Raw genomic sequence first — 19,375 nt, forward strand, 5'->3', positions numbered from 1 at the left:
TGTCACAAAAACATCTACAAAATTTTTGCAAAAATTTTTGGAGATTCTTTTGAGTTCATCTCTTCGAGTTTTCCATATTTATACAGACCATCTGATTTCATTCACAATAGGTGCAACCCCTCAAAGTTCGACTAAATTTATTGTTTGTTAAAATAAAAACTGAAAAATTGCTATTCCTGCTGGTAATGCTTACTATTTGTGGGCTTCAGCTGGACCAAGGCACTGCCAACTTCATTGTTTTTGGCCAGAACTGTGTGAGCAATAGTAGGCACCATCACTGTGCGGTTCTTCCTTGCCTTAAGGGAGCAATTTCTGGTCACAAATGACTGCAAACAGAACAAAGTGGCAAAAATGAGAAGGAAGACACAATGTTATACTTTAAGGAAAGACTGAATGGTATTTAAATTGTTCTCCACATATATCTCTAAGTCAGCATCATTTGTGTACACTTGCTAGATTTTGTGTTAGAGTAGGCCTAGCATCTGTTCATACTACCTTGATTTTATGAGTGGCCTACAACTGTGGCAACAGACAGGTAAAAACAAATTCCCTGATGCTAGGAGAAGAAATTTAATAAATTGAATGAATGTTTAAAAACAACAAAAGGGGACTTATTCAAAAATAATCCCAGTGCCTGCTTTAGAGCTATTCAACTGTACTTTTCTGTTCTGTAACAAATTCCAAAACTCTTTCTTCAGTTTGCCAATCTAATCAAATTTGGACCAGCACAGAATTGGGCCAATCTGCAGAATTTTTGTAATGCAGATCCTCTAGACCTTCAATATCTCCAAAGTTTTCCCTATGTCTGTTACACTGTAGTAATGTGTAATAAAAATAAGATATGTCACAAAAGGAGGGGATAACATAGAAATTTTTTCTGTTACCAGCTTCCTTACCAAAACATTTTTCTGAAGTTCTCTCCTCTCCAGTCCAAGCTCTTCCACACCTTCATCTTTTGTAGGAATACCAACTGTTACTGCCCTGTTTGTGAAAATGTAACATATATCACAATAACTTGTTTCTTAGACATTTAATTGGTAACAATTTCAATTAGAGTAACTGTTTTTTTTACTTTTCACATACCTGGTCCACAAAAAAACCTTTAAATATAATAATTACAATGACAACTGTTACAGCAATAAAATATCAGGGCCCCGTGTATTGCGAATCGCTATATCAAATAGAGGCTACAATGTATGGTATGGGACGAGTATGGGCTAGTTATTGAATCGAGATGCTAGCGCATGTGCGCAACATAGCGAACATTTTCAAGATACAGAGCCCAGACCTTTTTTTTTGACATGGTAAATATCTGTTAATAATAATTTATTGAATGAAAACATTTTTTTAGTTTTAACTGGTTGGAGAGTGGACTGTTTCACTTACCAGAATGTCTGTGACTCCAGTTTCTGGGACACAATACTCTGAGCATATTTGCGTAGCGCTTTATCTGCCTCCAATGACTTGACAAACAAAAGGACACCACTGTGCTTCATATGAAATTGAGACTCCCTGGATAACAATAAAAAGTGAGGTGTAAGAGCAGAAAATTAACACTCTCCTGTGTTAAGGAAAAATACTAGATTTCTTATGAAATTCTGAAAAGAGAAAAATGACAATGCTATGCTCCACATACTCATACCTACAATCCTTCTGATAACAGGTGAGAAACATGTGGCTCTGATTGAGGCTGTCTTTCAATTCTGGCAGAACGGACATTACTGATGGTATCTGAGAGGGATGCTCTATCGGGTCCTCTGGAATGGCATCTCTCTTCTTTTTCTTGTCAAGATTTGGAGCTAAACAAATTAGATTTATATTAAAGAAAATTTTACAGCTTTTTTGTGATTCAGCATGCACAGCATGTAAGTGAAAGATTATAAGTAAAACCACTTTGTTATTAAGTTTTTGCATTAAAAAAGTATGGAAAACATTTAATATTATTCAATATTAAATGACGGCTTTTAAAAGCCAGTGAAGACAATCCATATATTTACATTCATGTTGCAAACTTACAAGTGTCTTTATCACCCAAGGTATTACTTACTAAAGATGGGGACATCAGCTGGTTTGTTAAAAGCTATGTAATGTTCTGAAATGATAACATAAAAGGCTTTTACTTCTTTGGTAATTTTCGCAATCAATAGCTTACTTTAAGTTAGACTTAAAAGTCATATTGTTCAAATAATCTGCCCCTGATGAACTTCCGGGAGGAATTGGCTTTTGTTATTCTTTCATAGGTTTTGAAAGGAGTATGTTGAAAATGTCAACAACGTTATTAAAAAAATTTAGTGCAAAACTGAAATTGGGCACATTCTGTAAGAAGATTTAAAATTAAAGCCACTGAAAAAAGGACCTACTTTAACTAGCACTACTATAAAAATATTTTTCTGACCACTCACACTATTATAGTATATATATATTGAATTATTAGAAAAGTCCACACTCACTATCCTGATAGAGAACATTTTGTAACAAGTGTTTTGTCAGAGCCTTGCTGTTCATCCATAATGAACGTTCAAGGTACGGGTGTTGTTTTGTGTGTCCTATGTTTTTATTTTCCTTGCGTGTCTTAACCCTCTGCCTCTCCATTTCTCTTTCTCTTGCCATAAATTCACTGTCATGTCTAGGTCGCCTGGCACCATGAACAGGGACACTGTTTTTAAAGTTATCTTTCCTACTAGGCTGGACTCTTTGATTTCTCCTATACTCCCCCGTTGAAGAAACATCATCAGTGAAACTCCTGTCAGGGCGATACTGATGTTTTGCAGGCTGTTCATTTTGCACCCTGGTAGTTTTATCAGAAAAAGCACCATTTCTGTTCATATGTTTATTCTGTTTTTGTTTCAAACTGGCTTCAGTCCTAATATATGTTTTGTCCTCATTGATATCAGGTCCTGATGTCACTGTTCTCGTCTTTGGCACACCTAGTAAGGGCCTTGGTTTAAATAAAATACCTCGTCGGAGAGCTGTTCTTGATGAAATGCTCCCTGTAAAGCCTATTAACTTTACTAAATGTTCCATGACTATTCTTGGTAATAAGAAAAGTAAAGTTAATTTTCCATCTCAGGCACTCCCAGTCTCACTGCAAGAGAAAATTTTATTTTATAAACAATAATTTGAACTCATTTTATAAGATCTTGTATTTTTTTAACAACTTGAAGGAAATGATGTAAAACTATTACATCAACTGCTTACTACTAGACTGCATTATAATCAGCTTCCATCACTCCTTTTATTGAAGTTTCTTATTGTCACTTTTGTGCTGTTATGTACCACTACAGTACATTTAAATGCATAAAATGATAATGGGACTGTTGGTTGCCTCAGTTTCTGAGTTACCCTGCATGCACATGCTATGCAGTTAAGGCCTCAGAACACCCTGGCAGTGTGTTTTGTAAGGGTACCGTTACCATGTAAGGCTGAAAACTGAGGCTATGATGCCTCACCCCTCACGCCGCCCCCCCCCCCCCCCTTTTCACACACACACTCACACACACACACACACACAAACACACTAGAACGTAATTAATTCTCAGCTGCAGTTTCTGACACCTACTGGCTGCGCTTACACATCAAATGAAAACTTGAATGGAACCTGATATAATTACAAAATGTAGTACATTACCGGTTTTATTCGAAGCACGCTTGATTCATAAATTTAGACTTGCATTAAACGTCATCAATCTATGAGCACGGAAGTTGGGACGGAGAGTTGGTGTGTAGGTGGCAGTAAAGTCGACCATGGAGCATTTTAATGTGAGGCAAGTGCGACATCTATAGCTGTAACTTGTAAATACACGTGTTGTTATAGGTAAGGTTAGCAAGTGTTTCAATTCTGGTTTTCTTTTGATTTAAATCACTTAATATGTTTTATTGATTAGTCATTTAATTTTCTGTGCGTAGAAGGTATAATTCTAAATCTTTCTTTCAGTTTAAATCCAGTTTAAAACTAAGATAAGAGACTACATGTATGAACAGAGAATGTGGATGTTTGCAATTTTGTCTAGAAGTCCCAACTAAAAAGCTCAGTCTGATTAAGGCTTCGCCCTGGTTGGCCGTAAGCTAGCGGTATGAAAATATTTCGGCTTGTGTTTGATAATTTTCATTTATGAAAAATATTATTTTTGGGAAGGGCGGTAGGGATTGAGGACAGAAGTATAGGGCATCACATAGTTTGTATTTCATAACATTACATCTATATTACAGATTCAAACACCTTATACTGTGTGTAAATAAAAACTGCTTTGACTGACAACTGAAACGGCCCATATCAAGTACAACTAAGGTGCCTTAGCCATGGCAAAGAGCCTTCGAAGTAAATGGAAAAGAAAGATGCGCGCCGTGAAGCGCGTGAAGAATGCACCAAAGGAGTTGGCCAAGTTGAAAAAGATACTTGGTACAGAGGCGCAGAAAGACGTAGACATGAAAGAACTGTATACAGGTACAGTTAGAAACAATTTTATGTGAAAAAGGCAGCCATAATAATAAGTTTCCACTCTCAGTGTCTTGTATTTCAAGGGAACTGATGATTACCAATCAGTAATAAGTGCTATCAGTATCCACTAACAACACCAGACAAATACCTGACTAGACCAGGGATCGAACCTGGGATGCTTGCTTAGCATGCAAGTGCTCTGACACTGAGCTGTTGAGCTGGGGTTTACTCTGGCCAGTCATCACAAGACTCTTCTTTCATTGATTTATTATCCTCACTATTAATTTTCCTTAAAAATTCAAATACTTATTTATTTTTGTAACTAATCAAAGGCAGATATTCTTATTTGTTTTTCATTTTTCCAGTAACAGATGCAAGTAACATAAAGAAGAATAAAGAAACCACACCAGGAGGTATACATTTTATATGTAATTTCCAATGAATTTATTGTTTTATATTATTTAAACTCCAAAATGTATGACTGGCAATGCAGATCCATGATTTGATATAATATGTATATAGCTACTGAGTTTCACCTGCTAGACAGATACAATACAATATGATAACATAAATCACACACACACATCATTGACTTTTGGATTTTTTTTTTTTTTTTTTTTTTTTTTTTTTGAGACATCAAAATCAGTATTTCAGAGTTTATTAATTGGTTTATTTAGGCTTTAACAAAAATGACTTTAATTAAAAAGGTCCACTGTGCTAATGTTTACATTTATCATACTTTTCAGAAACCATGGATATTGACCAGGCTCCAAGAAAATATGATAAAAAGACAATGCGTGATGAAAATGGACAGTATCCAGTATGGATGAATAAGAAAGCCATCAAGAAAGTCAGAGCACAGGTGAAAAAAGCAAAGAACAAAAAAGGAAAAGGAAGGAAACTGAAGTGGTGACAATTTTCTTTTCTTTTTGTAAAATTAATTCAATCAAATGCTCCTCTAACATAGATGGAGTGTTTAAGTTTTTGACCAACTGCTGTAATTGTGGACAGGAATCTGAAAATTGCAGCCAATGTGTGCGGTCTTCAGAGACAGAAAGAAACAACGGTGTCATTAAAACTTCGAGAAATATGACAAAGAAAAAGAAAATAATTTCTTCTTTTGCCGTGGTCGTAAAGTTTGGGTGGTGATCATGCAGCCACTGAAGATGTAAAGCTTTTTTTCTTTTTTTGAAAGATTCTCAACACAATATAAATATATTGTATAAAAGATATTTATTTACAGTATAAAAAATTGAAATCAGTCTGATCTATAATCATGACTGGTACAAAAAAATACATTTTTAAAACAATTCACTAGTTTGTTGTGTATGAACTTAAAAACCTATGAAGTGGTTTTAAGTGACTGACTGAATCTAGAGCACGCCACATCCATATTTCGCCACACCAATGGTGCTCTCTTCCTCTCCACAGGTTCTAGGTTCCTCTGGGTTCTACGGTTCTCCCTCTTTCATATACTTTTCATGCTTTACCATACAAACCATGCCCTCTCTACAGTAACCCAATTTCTACAGGTTTTCAATCCTGCTATCAGATTCATAATTTTCACAAATAAAGTTCTTTCCCACAACAGCCAAGGAATGAGAGTTATATCTCTTCTCTTACTGTTAAGTCAGTATGTCCATATTTCACCATATTATATCAAACAGTTCTCCACTCCCCTTGTGGTCTCCGAACATAACCAAATAAATGCTGCTCTGTCCCACTAGCTCAGTTTTCCATCCTCGCTGTAGTCTCCATAATTTACCACAGAAGTGCTGCTTTCTCTCGCAGTAACCTAGCTAGGTCCGACAGTTCTCCACTAGCACTGGGGTCTTAAAATTTCATCATACAAATGCTGCTTTCTCTCCCAGTAACCTAGGACCGACAGTTCTCAACTTTGGCTGTCATCTCCATATTTCACCACACAAATGCTGCTCTCTCCCGCAGTAAGCTAGGTCCAACATTTCTTCACTTTGGTTTTGGTCTCTGTATTTCACCACACAAATGCTGCCCTCTCTCGCAGTAACCTTGGTCCAACAGTTCTCCATTCTCGCTGCCGAATCCACATTTCCTGTGATGTGTCCAAACAGCTCATTATGGCAGCTCCTTTCCAGCAGGTTATCCTGGGATCAAGCTCCTAGAAATATTATCAATGCCATCCATTAATAGATTCTATAAAAAGGTACTCTTAGTAACCATACCTGTAGAATATTTTGCTTCAAGTTGTCTGGGGTTTCTTTATCAGAACAGAATTTTGAAAATGTCTGTTAAAGTGATATTGTTTGAGGTACAATATAGAGATTTGTGCTGTTAATTGGATTTTACACCTACGTGTGATACACTCACATTTTTAAAGTTGATAAAAGCAAATGCTGAAAAATAATTATCTAACCTATCAATGGGCTGAAAATTCCTACTGGCTGAATATTTCAGCTACCTGTAATAAAATATAAAAGTGCAAGCTAAAATTAGCCCTAGGACAAAAAGGAATACTCTACCTTGGGATTGGTAATCACATCCATAGTTTCCAAAGACAACCTCATTGCGGCTGGCATCTGGACCCACACTCTATACTGTAGCCAGCTGTCAGCTGCCTTGAACAGTGACAGCCCCCCACCAACTACAACTATACAGCTATACATCTTCTTCTTGACATCCTCGGTGTCTGAAAGATCACAGCATGTGTATCACTGACCTAGAGTATGTATACTATCATAATGTTAATACAACATTCAAGAATGTACAAGGATAATTACTGACCAAGTGAGATTGGTCTTAAAATTTCCACAAATAATTTTTTGTCAAGAAAAAAAAAGAATTTATACATGGCACCAGTAACAATTACTGTATATCAAATAGTCAAATATGTAGTAAAAATGGATAATTTTGCTAAATAAAATAATTGCTGGGGTGACCCCAAGATATGTTTCAACTATATGCCCCATTCAAGTCATCTACATTAACAAATACATATACACATACCACATTTCTCAATACTGTGAAGTATGGCTTGTTCAAGGCCCAAAAGTTTATCTGTGGCCAGCTCCTCTTCTGGCTTTTTAGTCTGATTTGATGCTCCACTGTTCTTGGTAGACGGCGTGTTGCTTGCAGCCGCGTCCATGGAGAGACTATCTCCGGCATCGTTGGAGTCTTCATCAAAGGCCTGAGTGCTGAACTGTGTGTCATCCATCTGGCCGAGGGAGCTGTCTGGAAGAGGCTGTGAGGACTGGTCTGTGGTGCCTTTCTTTCGTGCTGCGACAAGCTTGGCAGCCTAAAGCCAACCAACAAAAATGAGGGTGACAAAACATGAAGTATAAAATACTGCCCGCAATATCAAAGGGGGAATCTTTTTTCTGAAAACATGGGCCCTTTTACTACTTTAATTTACCCAAATAGAAAACTAAAATAAAATCTAGTAGATCAAATTTAATTTCAGAGTAGATCTTTTCTGGCTAAAAGTGGCGTTCTTTTAAACCCCTGGCATCTCCCCAACACACACACACTCGCCCACCTTTGGGCCTGCCATTAAAGCAATACAAGGAAGCAACAATTTTACTGATCTTTCATGCAGCACATATAAGTAAACACATACATAATTTGGGATGAGTGTCAAGCATATAATTGACAGCAAGTTGGACAACAGGGTCATATATAATACATGTGTTTGTTTTGAAAACTGAGTCCTATGTCCTCAATCATGCTGGTAGGGATAGCAGGTTTTTAGTGCAAATGTCCTGAAGTATACAGTGGCAGATTTGAGAAATGGCAGTGTGAAGGCTGAGACTTGCCAAGTCCCATTCACAGCGGTTTTAACTAAAAAATCACATTATTTTTGGACCTCAGCCACCCCCCCTTTCCTCCCCACCATCCCTCATCCTCTCTATGATCCTTTTTTACCTTCATAATTCTGATCTCTTCTCTGGGATTACAGGATTGGGATTTCTAATCAGGCACCTCATTTAAAAAATATAAACTAATAAAATCACCTTTTGGGAAAACAGCTGTAAATGTCAATGACTTTTTACTGAGCAAAATGTAATTGTGGTACTAGCTGGGCATGTGTTCTATTATTTCTATATTTTCATCATAAAGCATAGTTTTGTCTGTGTGTGAAATATGAGAGTTTTCAAAGGCAGATCCAGGTAATGGCCCCTCATAGCATGATCAAATCAGATACATTACAGCCCTGTGCGTACGTACACACACACACACACACACACACACACACACACACACACACACAGCAAAGTCAAATACCACACTACTATTAACTTTACTGATGGCTAGTTTAAGTCACTTTTCTAAATTAGAAGTAATCATGTGTGCTAAATTCATGCACCTTATCCTTCCCCCACTCCACCTCACCTGTTCTTGTTTGCTCTGAGTCTGTGCCAGATAGTCATCATCAAAGATATCTGCCGGGTCGCTCTCCCCCTTGGGCTGTAGTCTCACCAGATGAGCACCCTTCAGACCAAGGAGATCGGGGAAGAAGGGAGACATTGCCGCAAGAATGGTTTCATCTCCCACCTGCATGGAGTAGTTGACAATGGGATGCCCGGGGTGCTTGATCTGGAAGTGGTAGTCACGGGAGCCAAACATGTCCTGGAGAAAGCAAACATAATTTCTCGATAGGTTTGTGACTGAAGGGGAGGAGGGGGGGGCGGGGCAGGAATAAAGGGGTGGCTGTTGGGGTGGGGGGAGTTGTGTGGAATTTAAAACTGTCATCAAATGCTAAAATATTATTCATTTTTGATGGTAAATTTTTCATTAATTTGGTAAATTCTTAAGAAGACATTTAAAGTGTTGAAAGTAAATGCTATTGTGCAAATGCAGACATTTATTAGAAATATAAAGCTTATTACAATGCTTAAAGCAATAATAACTCTTCGTTTCGGCCAAAAAATGAATTTTCCTGGAGTAAACAACAATTTTCCCATGCTTACCAATGGTTAATGAATCCATTTTTATATTCAAAGTTAGTCCCTGGTTTTTTTCTAAAAAGTTTGGTTTTTTGTTAAAATCTCTTAAGAGATTTTAACAGAGTATAGACATCAATGGAGGTCACGTGGTCTAAAGACAAGTTCAAATATCAGAATAAAAGCTATAACTGCTGTTTTTGTGGTAAAACAGAATATATTTTATTTCTATGAGTTATTCACAAGGTTTTTTTTGTGAAATATAGATCTCATACAAAGAGTTATTATGCCTTTAAGTACATATGTACACAGCTTGCCTATTAAAATGAATGGACCTTGGATAAAACTTCCAAGGCACTGTATAAACGCGATGCAGTGTCTATTAGCTTAGCCTGTAGCAATACCAATACATGAAGCAAGAATCTACCTGGTCAAGATGGCATTGTCTTTCCTTCAGTTCTTGTATAAACATGGCATCTTGTAGACTCTTTAAGTTGCATTCTTTGTATGGAAATCCTGCTCGTTTAAGTAGCCAGTGAAACGTCCTGCTGATATCACTGCCACCATACTCCATACACACTCTATGTTAATCAAAGATATCAATGAATAAAAATCGAATTTATACCCTTTTTAAGTATTGGAATAGAGAGTGTAAGTCCTTAAAAATGATTTTAAATATTGCCAGTGTTTTATGATAAACAGCATTATAAAAAGATGCGCTTGTCATGAAAGTGTGGTGGACCAGCGTTACCTTCTCTTTCTCCCAACACACACATGAAAGTGTTATTCTCTCTCTCTCTCTCTCTCTCTCTCTCTCTCTCTCTCTAGACACACACATACAAACACTTAAGAGGTTCTCACCTCTCTCTCTCTCTCTCTCTCTCTCTCTCTCTCTCACACACACACACAAACTTCAGTTTAAACTTTTTTGACAACAGTTTAATTGTTATGAAGTAGATAATAAATCCCCCTCTCCCTCTCCCCCCCCCCCCCTCTCTCTCTCTCTCTCTCTCTCTCTCTCTCTCTCTCTCTCTCTCTCTCTCTCTATAGAACTCTATATAAGCCTCCAGCCTGTGACTCCACACTGTTGGTACCTTGTTGTGACCTGTGACACGCCGTCCTCCACACAGCAGACACTGGTCTTCTGGTCCCCCATGTCCACCACACATGCTGTGGGCACACCGGCCCCGAATACTGCACACACAGACTCCTGTCAGATGAAGTGTTAGATTACCTCTTTTCATATATGGTATAGATATAATCTTACATTTGGTATTATTTCCTGTACATGATGCATTTGCATCAATTTTTTAATTCTCGATTCACACACACATGCACGCATGCAGGCACAGTCACATGTAATATGGGTAATGTGGTACATGGATAATTTTCACATGACTTTAGAATCACACACACTCTACTATATCAATATATTTCACACATAACCCATTAGTTTCTATTATTCCCCAATGTTACCCAAGTTTCATCTTCAACATGTGGTTTCTTCTGTCATTATCATAAGACAAATTATAATTCCAGTGATAACAAGAGTTAATGGCCAATTTCTATCACAATATTAATATGCACTTTGGATATACTACATGTAGCATTCAAAAGTATGTACCTGATGAAGAAGCACTGCAGCAAAGCCCAGCCTGTCCAGAAGCATGTTCACCATCTCTCGGACATGCTGACGATTGTAGATATCAGGAATAAGCAAGATGATCCTATAATGCTGTGATGTAGAACAAAAATAAATGTGATGAATATGATAAATGACCAACAGCATTAAGGCATGAATACATAACCACTGCTTAAGTCTGATTTCTAGACCTTTAAAGTAAAAATAGTGCACTGCTGATATGGGACTGGTGGTTGCTGCCATGCAGCTACACAGAACATGGATAAAAAGTAAAATGTTTCTAAAAGAACTAAATGTGTTTTCTACCTAAAAGTCACGATGTTTCCACCCTTCATCAAAGGTGTCTTGACCTGACTATATGTCAATGTGAGCTCCACAAGTTAGGAATAAAACATAAAACCTAATTTTAAACACCCTGAAACCTCTCATAGTATGTCCAGGCATATAAAACATGAAACCTTTAACTATATCAATAGCAGAGAGGCAATACTGCCTCCAGGGCATGTACCACCAGCTACGTTAAGCTCATCAAGGGAATATTATTACACAGAGATAAAAAATAGTTATTAATGACAAGACATTTTCAACTCTGGCACATGATGGCAGGACATTTCTGTGAGTATTTACCTACTGATCACTAACTCTTTTAGAATAATGAAACAACAGTGAAAAGATACAAGTTAAATATGAATTACCTTGAAATCTCTCATGGGTATATCCAGGCACTGCTCAATGGCATTTCCCCAAATGGTCTCCAGGTCTGCCATTACTGCAGTCAGTGAGCCTGCAGGGCCGGAATGGATGTTGAGATGGCCCCTCCGCATCGGCCAGTACACGGTATAACAATCTTGTGGGTGGATGAATAAAGCCTGAATTTCAAGGCAACTCCATTGCATATAAACTGTATCATGAATAAACGTAATATACATATGTGGCATTCTACTCCAAATTGCCCAAAATTTGAGAATTTTATAAGGTGACCACATTTTGATTGAAGTGCATCATTTCCCATTTTCCAATGCCCTATTGGATAAACTGACAGACATAATTATTTTTAAAAATTCTAACAATTTTCACCATGCATTCCAATGAGAAATGGCACATTAAATGAATGAGCCCATAAAAACTAAAGTGACCACTATCAAAAGCTACAAAGAGTCTCCGCACTGAGGTGGCTTTACTTCATACCCATTATGAAAGCAGCAAACACAAAAGTTCATTAAAGAAAATAAAAAAATAGCTACCTCCTCCCCTATAACGTAATCTGGTTCTGTCTGCGTGCTGGTCCACTGCTTCTGTGGCATGACTTCTGACACATCAGCCTTTACTTTGTTGTTGAAATGGCATAGCTACAAGTGAGAAAATATCTTCAAGACTGATACTATTACTATGCCCATTACTGTAACATTCATCATGGACCAAAGATTTGTGAGTCAAAAACCAATACTGTATCAGCAATATCTACTTTACTTAGTCAAGTGTTCAATTATAGCTGCAGTCTCAGTATTGCTATCATTTGCATGATTTATTAATAGTGACAAGTTTCCAAAAACAAGTAGAACTTAATGACATTAGATATTTGATTTTTAAGCATTTTCAGCTATGCCTAAAAGTCTACACCTTTTGAGAAAAACGCCCAGGCTCTACCTCATTAATCATTGTTGTCAATTGTTTACCTCCTTAGGTAAGAGTAAATACTGTTTTGATAAACAAACCACATTCTTTTAACAAATTACCTGTTTATGATTTGTTGGCTGCCTGTATTCCCCCCTGGACATGGGTCGACTTAGAACACATTCCTCAACTTCCTTCAAACCTTGCAGTCTTTGCTTATCACTACCAGGATGCTAAAGAAAGCAATACTCTTAGCCTCAGTCACTTTCAATGTGTGTGTATTTGCATGCATTTGACAGTGTGTGTGTGTGTGTGTGTGTGTGTGTGTGTGTGTGTGTGTGTGTGTGTGTGTGTGTGTGTGTGTGTGCGCGCGCGCACTGAGCAACTTTTAACCAAAAAGGCCCTTCAAAGTTTGTATATCAAACATTTTAGAGTGTCTGAGAGAGAATGATCATGTACATTTTAAAACTTGTCTAATATTAACTGATAACTGTAAATGATCTAATACTGCTTTATAATCAAAATTTTAATTTCATTTAAATGTTCTTAAAACATTCACAAGATTAACCCTTGGAGGGCCTTGTGAACATGTTTTATTTAAAATGTTCTACCCTCCTTAAATTAACTTTATTATTTACACCATTATTGTTATTACTATGACTGCAAGAACCTCTACTATTATTATTACTACTACTACCACTGTTACTACTACTACTCCTACTACTACTACTACTACTACTACTACTACTACTACTACTCCTACTTCTACTCCTACTACGACTACTACTACCTCTGCTTCATTCCTGGCCACCCATTCCTCCTCTTTTCTTGTCTGCCCTGCCTCCTCGTGTCTCCTTGCTATACAGTGTGGAATAGTGACTGGAAAGGTGTCAGCAGCACGCCCTATCCTCAGGTTCAGGGAACCAGGGTGAATAACTATGATTGTAGTGCCCTGGAATGTCTGGAAACAGTTGACAATGAACGGTTTCATGGATTGAAATCAGAAACGATGGTCAAAGAATTTAACAGAATCGGTTTACCTATTCTAATTAGTAATTTCATTTCTTAAAATTTATTTGTGTAGTATTTTGCAGACTAGAGTGGTATTCTAAATTTTTATATGGTATTCACATTCAATGTCGAAATTCAAAATGAGAAATGAATTTTGGTGACAGACAAATCGAGTGTGTAAACACTTTAGAATTAGGTATATATATCACAATCCGCTAGGGGCGCTACAGTAGTAACTATCCAGGGGCAGTGAAGTGTAAAACTGATATCGGCCTGCTGACAGCTCGCCTATGGCCCCCCTTTTCAAATCTCTCTTTTAGTGCTGTGCAAAAAAAACTAATACAAGCCATTAACTAAATAAGCTGTAAATCAAAGAGTAAATCCAGTCACATGATTTTCCTGTGTTGCAGTCTTTGAGAAGTTTCAGTTCAGGGTGTTTGAAGTTTTGTCAGGGAAGTACTGGTTGGAATTTTTTTAAATTTATAGCGAATAAACTTTATGAAATTTGCAATATTATGTAGAAAAATCATGAAAATTAAACCATGCGAAGTATAGTTTATTTGATGTGCAATATTTATAGTACATGATCTGCACGGAAGTTTGTTTCCGGGTCATTAGATTAACATACTGCCCTAATTGCCCTAATTGGTCACAAGCAATTTGAGCTGCAGCTCCAGCTGAGTGATCACCGCTGGTCAGTATTCACAGGTTGTTAGCTAAAGAGTGTGGACACTTTTGGTGAATTGTTGCAGTTAAAAAAACTTCAATATCTTTGTTGCTTGTAGGAATATTTAAAAAAATTCCAAATGATTTCATACGGTTTTTGCATTACCTTTCAGATGATTTAAGTATTATAATTTTCTGATCAGTTTGAAATTTTTTCTGATATACCTATTAAAATACGCATTGTGCAAATGAAAAAACTTACTTCCTGAGGCGGCTCTGGGGCTGACTGTGGAAACGGTCGCTTCCCCGACGTGGGTGGCATTGTACCTCAATCAGCTAAACATCCCAAACACACAAATCAACGATGAATCCCGTGGAGATAGACCTATTCCAACCTATTGAAGCTTTATTTCAGTCATTGCTTGCATGTGGATGCGTAGTACGTCATCAACTTATGTATACTTTCAAGACAGGCTATTGTAGATAGCAAATCACTTTCCTTTCAAAAGACCAAGTAAAAGACACATCTTATGAACTCGTCCATCAAAAATAAATTCTGAGTGTCTTTTTTCGCGAACCCCTTGCATAATTACTTGAGGTGACATCTTTCAACATGTCAATACCCGGGCTGAAGACACTGCCCTCTAGTGGCGAAGGAAACTTGTCTACTCGCGACAGATATTCAATTAGCAATTATGAGCAAACGGGCATGCCTACAAATATACTCACAGAGCGTGCATAATTTCAACTTTCAAGAGTTTTCTCCTTTTTTTATTTCTCCTTCTATCTTTGTAATGTAAGTGAAGTGTTTTAAACATGACATGGGATGGCAGGCAATCACAAATTATCTTTATTTTGAGAATTGGATTTTAAAAAAATCCCTTACCGAATATTTAGAGTTACATGTACGGATATAGAAGTACACGATAAAATATATAATTAAGTGACCAGTTAGTGTAAAAAGAAATTTAAAAAGGTTGTGTTCCTCTTTTAAATCAGGCAGAGTGCGCGAATTTTATTAAACGAATCATTTCCTAAATATAAACTTAAATCGGCCTACAGGGGAGGGTCCAGGTTTTTTTTTGAAGATCAGTGAAAATACCTATTACGCTGTCCAAGCGTTACACTCAAAATTCAATAAGGCCCGTCTTGGATGACCAATTGATTAGTGGGATGGGCACAGCTCGTTGACAGTGCCCTCTGACGGCATAAAAACCCATGACGGTGAATTTAAAAACACAATTATATTTGAACCAACGTTTTATTATTCCCCGTGGTTATAAGAAGAACCCTCGATAAGTTTGCTGTACCACAGATTAAAAAAAAACCCTTACAAATGGCAAATGTTACAATCACACATAACTGAGGCGCAAAATGATAATACCAAATTAATACAAAATTGCCCATCAAAATATGTCTAAATTTGATCAATGATATAAATAAGGGAAATGGATAAGTGATCTTCCTGATCTTCCAAGAAAAAAAAATGAGGTAAAATTGAAGGAGAAGGTTAAAATAGGCCCCAGCTATTTATAGAAAAATCATAAACTAAATGCTGAAACGAGGAAAAATCTGAAAAAAAACTTGACTGGGCTTGACTACACCTAGTAAGAACCAAAAATATTATGTACACTTTAACATTCCAATAAATGACAGAAAAATTGATCGATATTTGAAAAAAGAAACGTACTCGTATCTGAGATCATTTATATACAGCTGCAGTTTACGGTACGTGTACCGAGAGTAAGCCATATAGGACGAGTACGTGCACTGTAATTCAAAGTATAGTTTCTCAAAACAAGGTCTTGTTTAGCGTTAACAGTCTCTGATGATTTCATGTCGAAGGTAGGGTTTGACCGAAGGTTCCCGAAGTGAGGAGCACAAGTCCTGATTCGATGTTGAACATAGGATTAGACCGAAGATTGTCAAATGTGAGGAGCACAAAGCTTAATTCCGTATCGCCTAACGGTATGCTTGAGTAGAGAGGCTACATCCTGGACTTTCGCTCCACGTGTACGCTTTCCGAGCTGAAAGAAGAACAAAACACACACAATTGAAAATGCGGTGCTTCGAAAATAACCATCTACCATCTTCTAGATTCGGTTTCCCTCGCAATCAGAAAATAGTTAATAATAATACTGCATGTACAGTTGCATTTGACATCGTTTGGTACATGTACAATCTTAACTCGTTGGTTATACTATATAATATTTTATCATTTCTTTATTTCTATTCTAATTTTAGAGACGAGAGGGACACTGAGTTTCACAGAGTCAAAGGTACTTAGGGGAACGCCCCCCCCCCTTCCACCACCCCCTCTCCCTGGCTCACGCTTACCGAAGCTCACCTTAGTTATTCGATTTATCCTCGGTTTCCATTTTTGTCATCATCCTTCCAACATTTTTGATTATGATGGGTGCAGTCGTCCGCACTGTAGCCGTTGTAATTTGCACACTGCCCGCAAATGTTGCCACACCCTAACACAGGGGGAAAGGACACGAAGAGGCATCGGTATGGGAAATGAGCTACGCAGGCAGTCACCACCAAGCCCCAGGGGGTGCTGACTTCCACGCACTTGGTGAACGAATCACGATCAACAATTTTGAGCACCGCACGAAGATGGTTGCCACTCATAACATTATCAGGAAGTGTCGTTACGGCATTATTAATCTGAAAACGAAATAAATAAATAACATAAATAAATAAAATAATTGAAATCTCTCTCAATACTTTAATGTACCACGTTTAATATTTCGTAGCTCAGGTCTGTGTATTAATTATCCAACTAATAAAACCTGTTTCTACTGTATATTCGCCAATTTACCAAAAAATAACTGATAAAATAACGAACAAACCTGAAAATAGACAATTCAAATAAAATCTACTGACAGGAATACCGAAAGAAATTTTTCACAAGGGCAAGCTACCTGGGTATGGTAAATAGATTGGCCCCTTTTAGGACGCTACCACGTGTACTGACCTTTACGATCGCATCATCTGGATCTCTGGTTGCTTCTATGTCGACCCTCTTAGTCGGCCAACTCCCAGTAGCATCATACGGCCTATGCAGAAAGACTGTGACATTGTTGATAACGCGTCTGTTGGAGTTTGACGGTATTGTGCGGAACTGTATGGAGAATTGCTTTTGCCCAGTGCACTGCTCGGCCATGAAGTTGTTTCCATCATTCCCTTGATATGAGAACCTCTGACCATCACATGACGTAAAGTGGGGGTCGCCGCATGCTTGACATTCACAACTTCCTGGAGGTACATGTGTAGGTAATTAAGTACGATACATGAAGATAGCGTGTGTGTCAGGTGTGTGTGTGTGTGTGTGTGTGTGTGTGTGTGTGTTTTACTCTTGTGTTATCAATTTTCATTTTCATTGTCTGTTCTACTGAATACTTCAAACAAGTTTTTCAAGTTATTAAAATAAAATAAAAATCGATAAAAACCTGACTGTTAATTAACAAACAGGAAAATATATGTACTAGTAAGTATTATTTCTGCCATCGTGGGCGAATATACCAACTTCTCCTTAAACTCTGACAGTTTTCCTAAAAATACTACTCTTTAGTTTCAACTGCTCATCCCCAATGGTTTTATGGAGCATTGTCAGTACTATCTTGAAATAAGAAATACCCAGTGCCCACTACCAGTATTGATTGATCTCATAAACTAAGCATCAAAATATGACCTACTATTCATTGTCGCTTTCTCTGAGCAGTTTTCATTAAAAATTACAAACAAAATTACTTCAAAGTATTTTCTACTGACTTGTGCAGTTTGGTTGATTCCCCGGATTCCCTTGTCTGCTCCTGGAATACCTTTCCCGATCACCTTTTCCTTTCCCCTGCGCCGACGTAACCACGATCCCGGTAAGCAGTAAAAGTAAAACACCAGCAAAATAAGTCATTTTGGCTCCTTGTTGTTCTAGATCTGCTCCTTTCGTTCTGGCTCTCAAAATGCTCTTGCCAGTTCTGGAACCGTATGTTTATATCAGTGACCAGGAAATACCCATGTGAATGACACGCCTTCGTTTACGTGCTCAGGTGGCGAGTCTTTCTGGGAAAATGTAGACGATGACAGCAGCTCGATAGACACTTACGAAAGAGGTAAGCCCTGCCTCGGAGAAAATTTCAATCAAATTATGGCACGGGATGAAATAACTGTCTATTTGGAAATGATAAAATAATTCTCATGTACTGACAACCTTCTGAAGACAGACATACAGGCACCAGCGTATTAGATGTATATATATTAGTGAACTGTACTGTAGTGCGTTTGATACTATCCTGCATAAATCTCTATTTGTCAGAGCAATATAGCTGTTGATTAAAAATTACCAAAATTGCATGTGGAGATATCTAATTAAAATGAAATGAAGGATAAAGTGAATTCTTAAATGTACACGCCCGTTCTTTTCTAGTTAACATTACTTGAACCAAAATATTGCATGAGATGACCTTCCAAAATTTGGAGTAAGAAAAATAAAGTTATTTATATTCAATCAACTGTTAACATTGAAATTGTTTAGCTTCAATATTTCAATGTCTGATTTAAGCATCTTTATCAGGGAATGAGGCTATCCAGATGAATTGCCTCTATTCAGGAGATATACCCCCCCCCACCCCAATTCAGAAAAGTATACTAATTTATACAGGTCTCTACTACGTCAGTAAAACGCACCATCTGGACATCAATTAACTGTCACCAAGCATGAATAATAAAAATAAGCATTCAACATGCCAAAGATGCATCCCTGTGACAAGCCGTAGAACGTCATAATTTTGTACTTCACGACAAGTGGCAGCCACTCAGTCTGGTAGACGTTTTGCGTCCATGTGCACTAGTGTGGCTCTGGGGAAATTTCAGTGCTTTACTGGTAGATTTTTCAAACATTACGTAAATATCATTGCTCAATATTTTTTAATGTTTATCACTAAACTACTTCACCTCTTTTAACAGAGGGACCTTTAACAAATATGACCAAATTTCGAACATCATACTTGAGTTTGTCCTATTCTTTTAATTGGTATGCCATATTATTTACGTCGGTTTAGATCAGATCAAAGCACTTACACTGAC

General features: G+C 37.4%; 4 protein-coding genes across 5 annotated transcripts in view; 1 reads left to right on the forward strand and 3 right to left on the reverse strand.

The window, feature by feature from the left end:
* LOC106178265 (pseudouridylate synthase RPUSD4, mitochondrial) overlaps nt 1–3,757 on the reverse strand; it is a 5,769-nt gene extending 2,012 nt beyond the window's left edge. The window contains exons 1-7 of the mRNA XM_024077439.2: nt 3,629–3,757; nt 2,451–3,085; nt 2,048–2,092; nt 1,643–1,799; nt 1,387–1,512; nt 897–981; nt 194–326 (exon numbers count right to left, since the gene is read on the reverse strand). Of these exons, the coding sequence (XP_023933207.2) occupies nt 194–326; nt 897–981; nt 1,387–1,512; nt 1,643–1,799; nt 2,048–2,092; nt 2,451–3,024 (1,120 nt within the window). The 5' untranslated portion in view covers nt 3,025–3,085; nt 3,629–3,757. The remainder of the gene's footprint in view (nt 1–193; nt 327–896; nt 982–1,386; nt 1,513–1,642; nt 1,800–2,047; nt 2,093–2,450; nt 3,086–3,628) is intronic.
* LOC106178267 (protein LLP homolog) lies at nt 3,690–5,748 on the forward strand. Of its 2 annotated transcripts, none has more exons than XM_013561386.2 (4): nt 3,690–3,814; nt 4,210–4,444; nt 4,804–4,851; nt 5,185–5,748. In XM_013561386.2, the coding sequence occupies exons 2-4, from the start codon at nt 4,300–4,302 to the stop codon at nt 5,349–5,351; spliced, it is 360 nt and encodes a 119-aa protein (XP_013416840.2). In that variant the 5' UTR covers nt 3,690–3,814; nt 4,210–4,299; the 3' UTR covers nt 5,352–5,748. The 2 variants fall into 2 exon arrangements, with proteins under 2 accessions (XP_013416840.2, XP_013416841.2); XM_013561387.2 differs by having other exon boundaries at nt 3,713–3,819.
* LOC106178264 (actin-related protein 8) lies at nt 5,653–14,748 on the reverse strand. The gene is made up of 12 exons (XM_013561383.2): nt 14,550–14,748; nt 13,401–13,571; nt 12,733–12,843; nt 12,241–12,345; nt 11,692–11,865; nt 10,979–11,089; nt 10,449–10,564; nt 9,782–9,935; nt 8,804–9,040; nt 7,421–7,709; nt 6,937–7,103; nt 5,653–6,575 (listed from the first exon to the last, which is right to left on the reverse strand). The coding sequence occupies exons 1-12, from the start codon at nt 14,607–14,609 to the stop codon at nt 6,432–6,434; spliced, it is 1,839 nt and encodes a 612-aa protein (XP_013416837.2). The 5' UTR covers nt 14,610–14,748; the 3' UTR covers nt 5,653–6,431.
* Nucleotides 14,749–15,529: 781 nt separating this feature from the next.
* Nucleotides 15,530–18,909, reverse strand: LOC106178248 (IgGFc-binding protein). The gene is made up of 4 exons (XM_013561364.2): nt 18,065–18,909; nt 17,268–17,548; nt 16,635–16,957; nt 15,530–16,314 (listed from the first exon to the last, which is right to left on the reverse strand). The coding sequence occupies exons 1-3, from the start codon at nt 18,201–18,203 to the stop codon at nt 16,649–16,651; spliced, it is 729 nt and encodes a 242-aa protein (XP_013416818.2). The 5' UTR covers nt 18,204–18,909; the 3' UTR covers nt 15,530–16,314; nt 16,635–16,648.
* Between the last annotated feature and the right edge of the window lie 466 nt (nt 18,910–19,375).

Source organism: Lingula anatina, chromosome 6, assembly GCF_051362555.1.
Source record: "Lingula anatina isolate TDL-2025a chromosome 6, LinAna3.0, whole genome shotgun sequence".
Taxonomy (NCBI): domain Eukaryota; kingdom Metazoa; phylum Brachiopoda; class Lingulata; order Lingulida; family Lingulidae; genus Lingula; species Lingula anatina.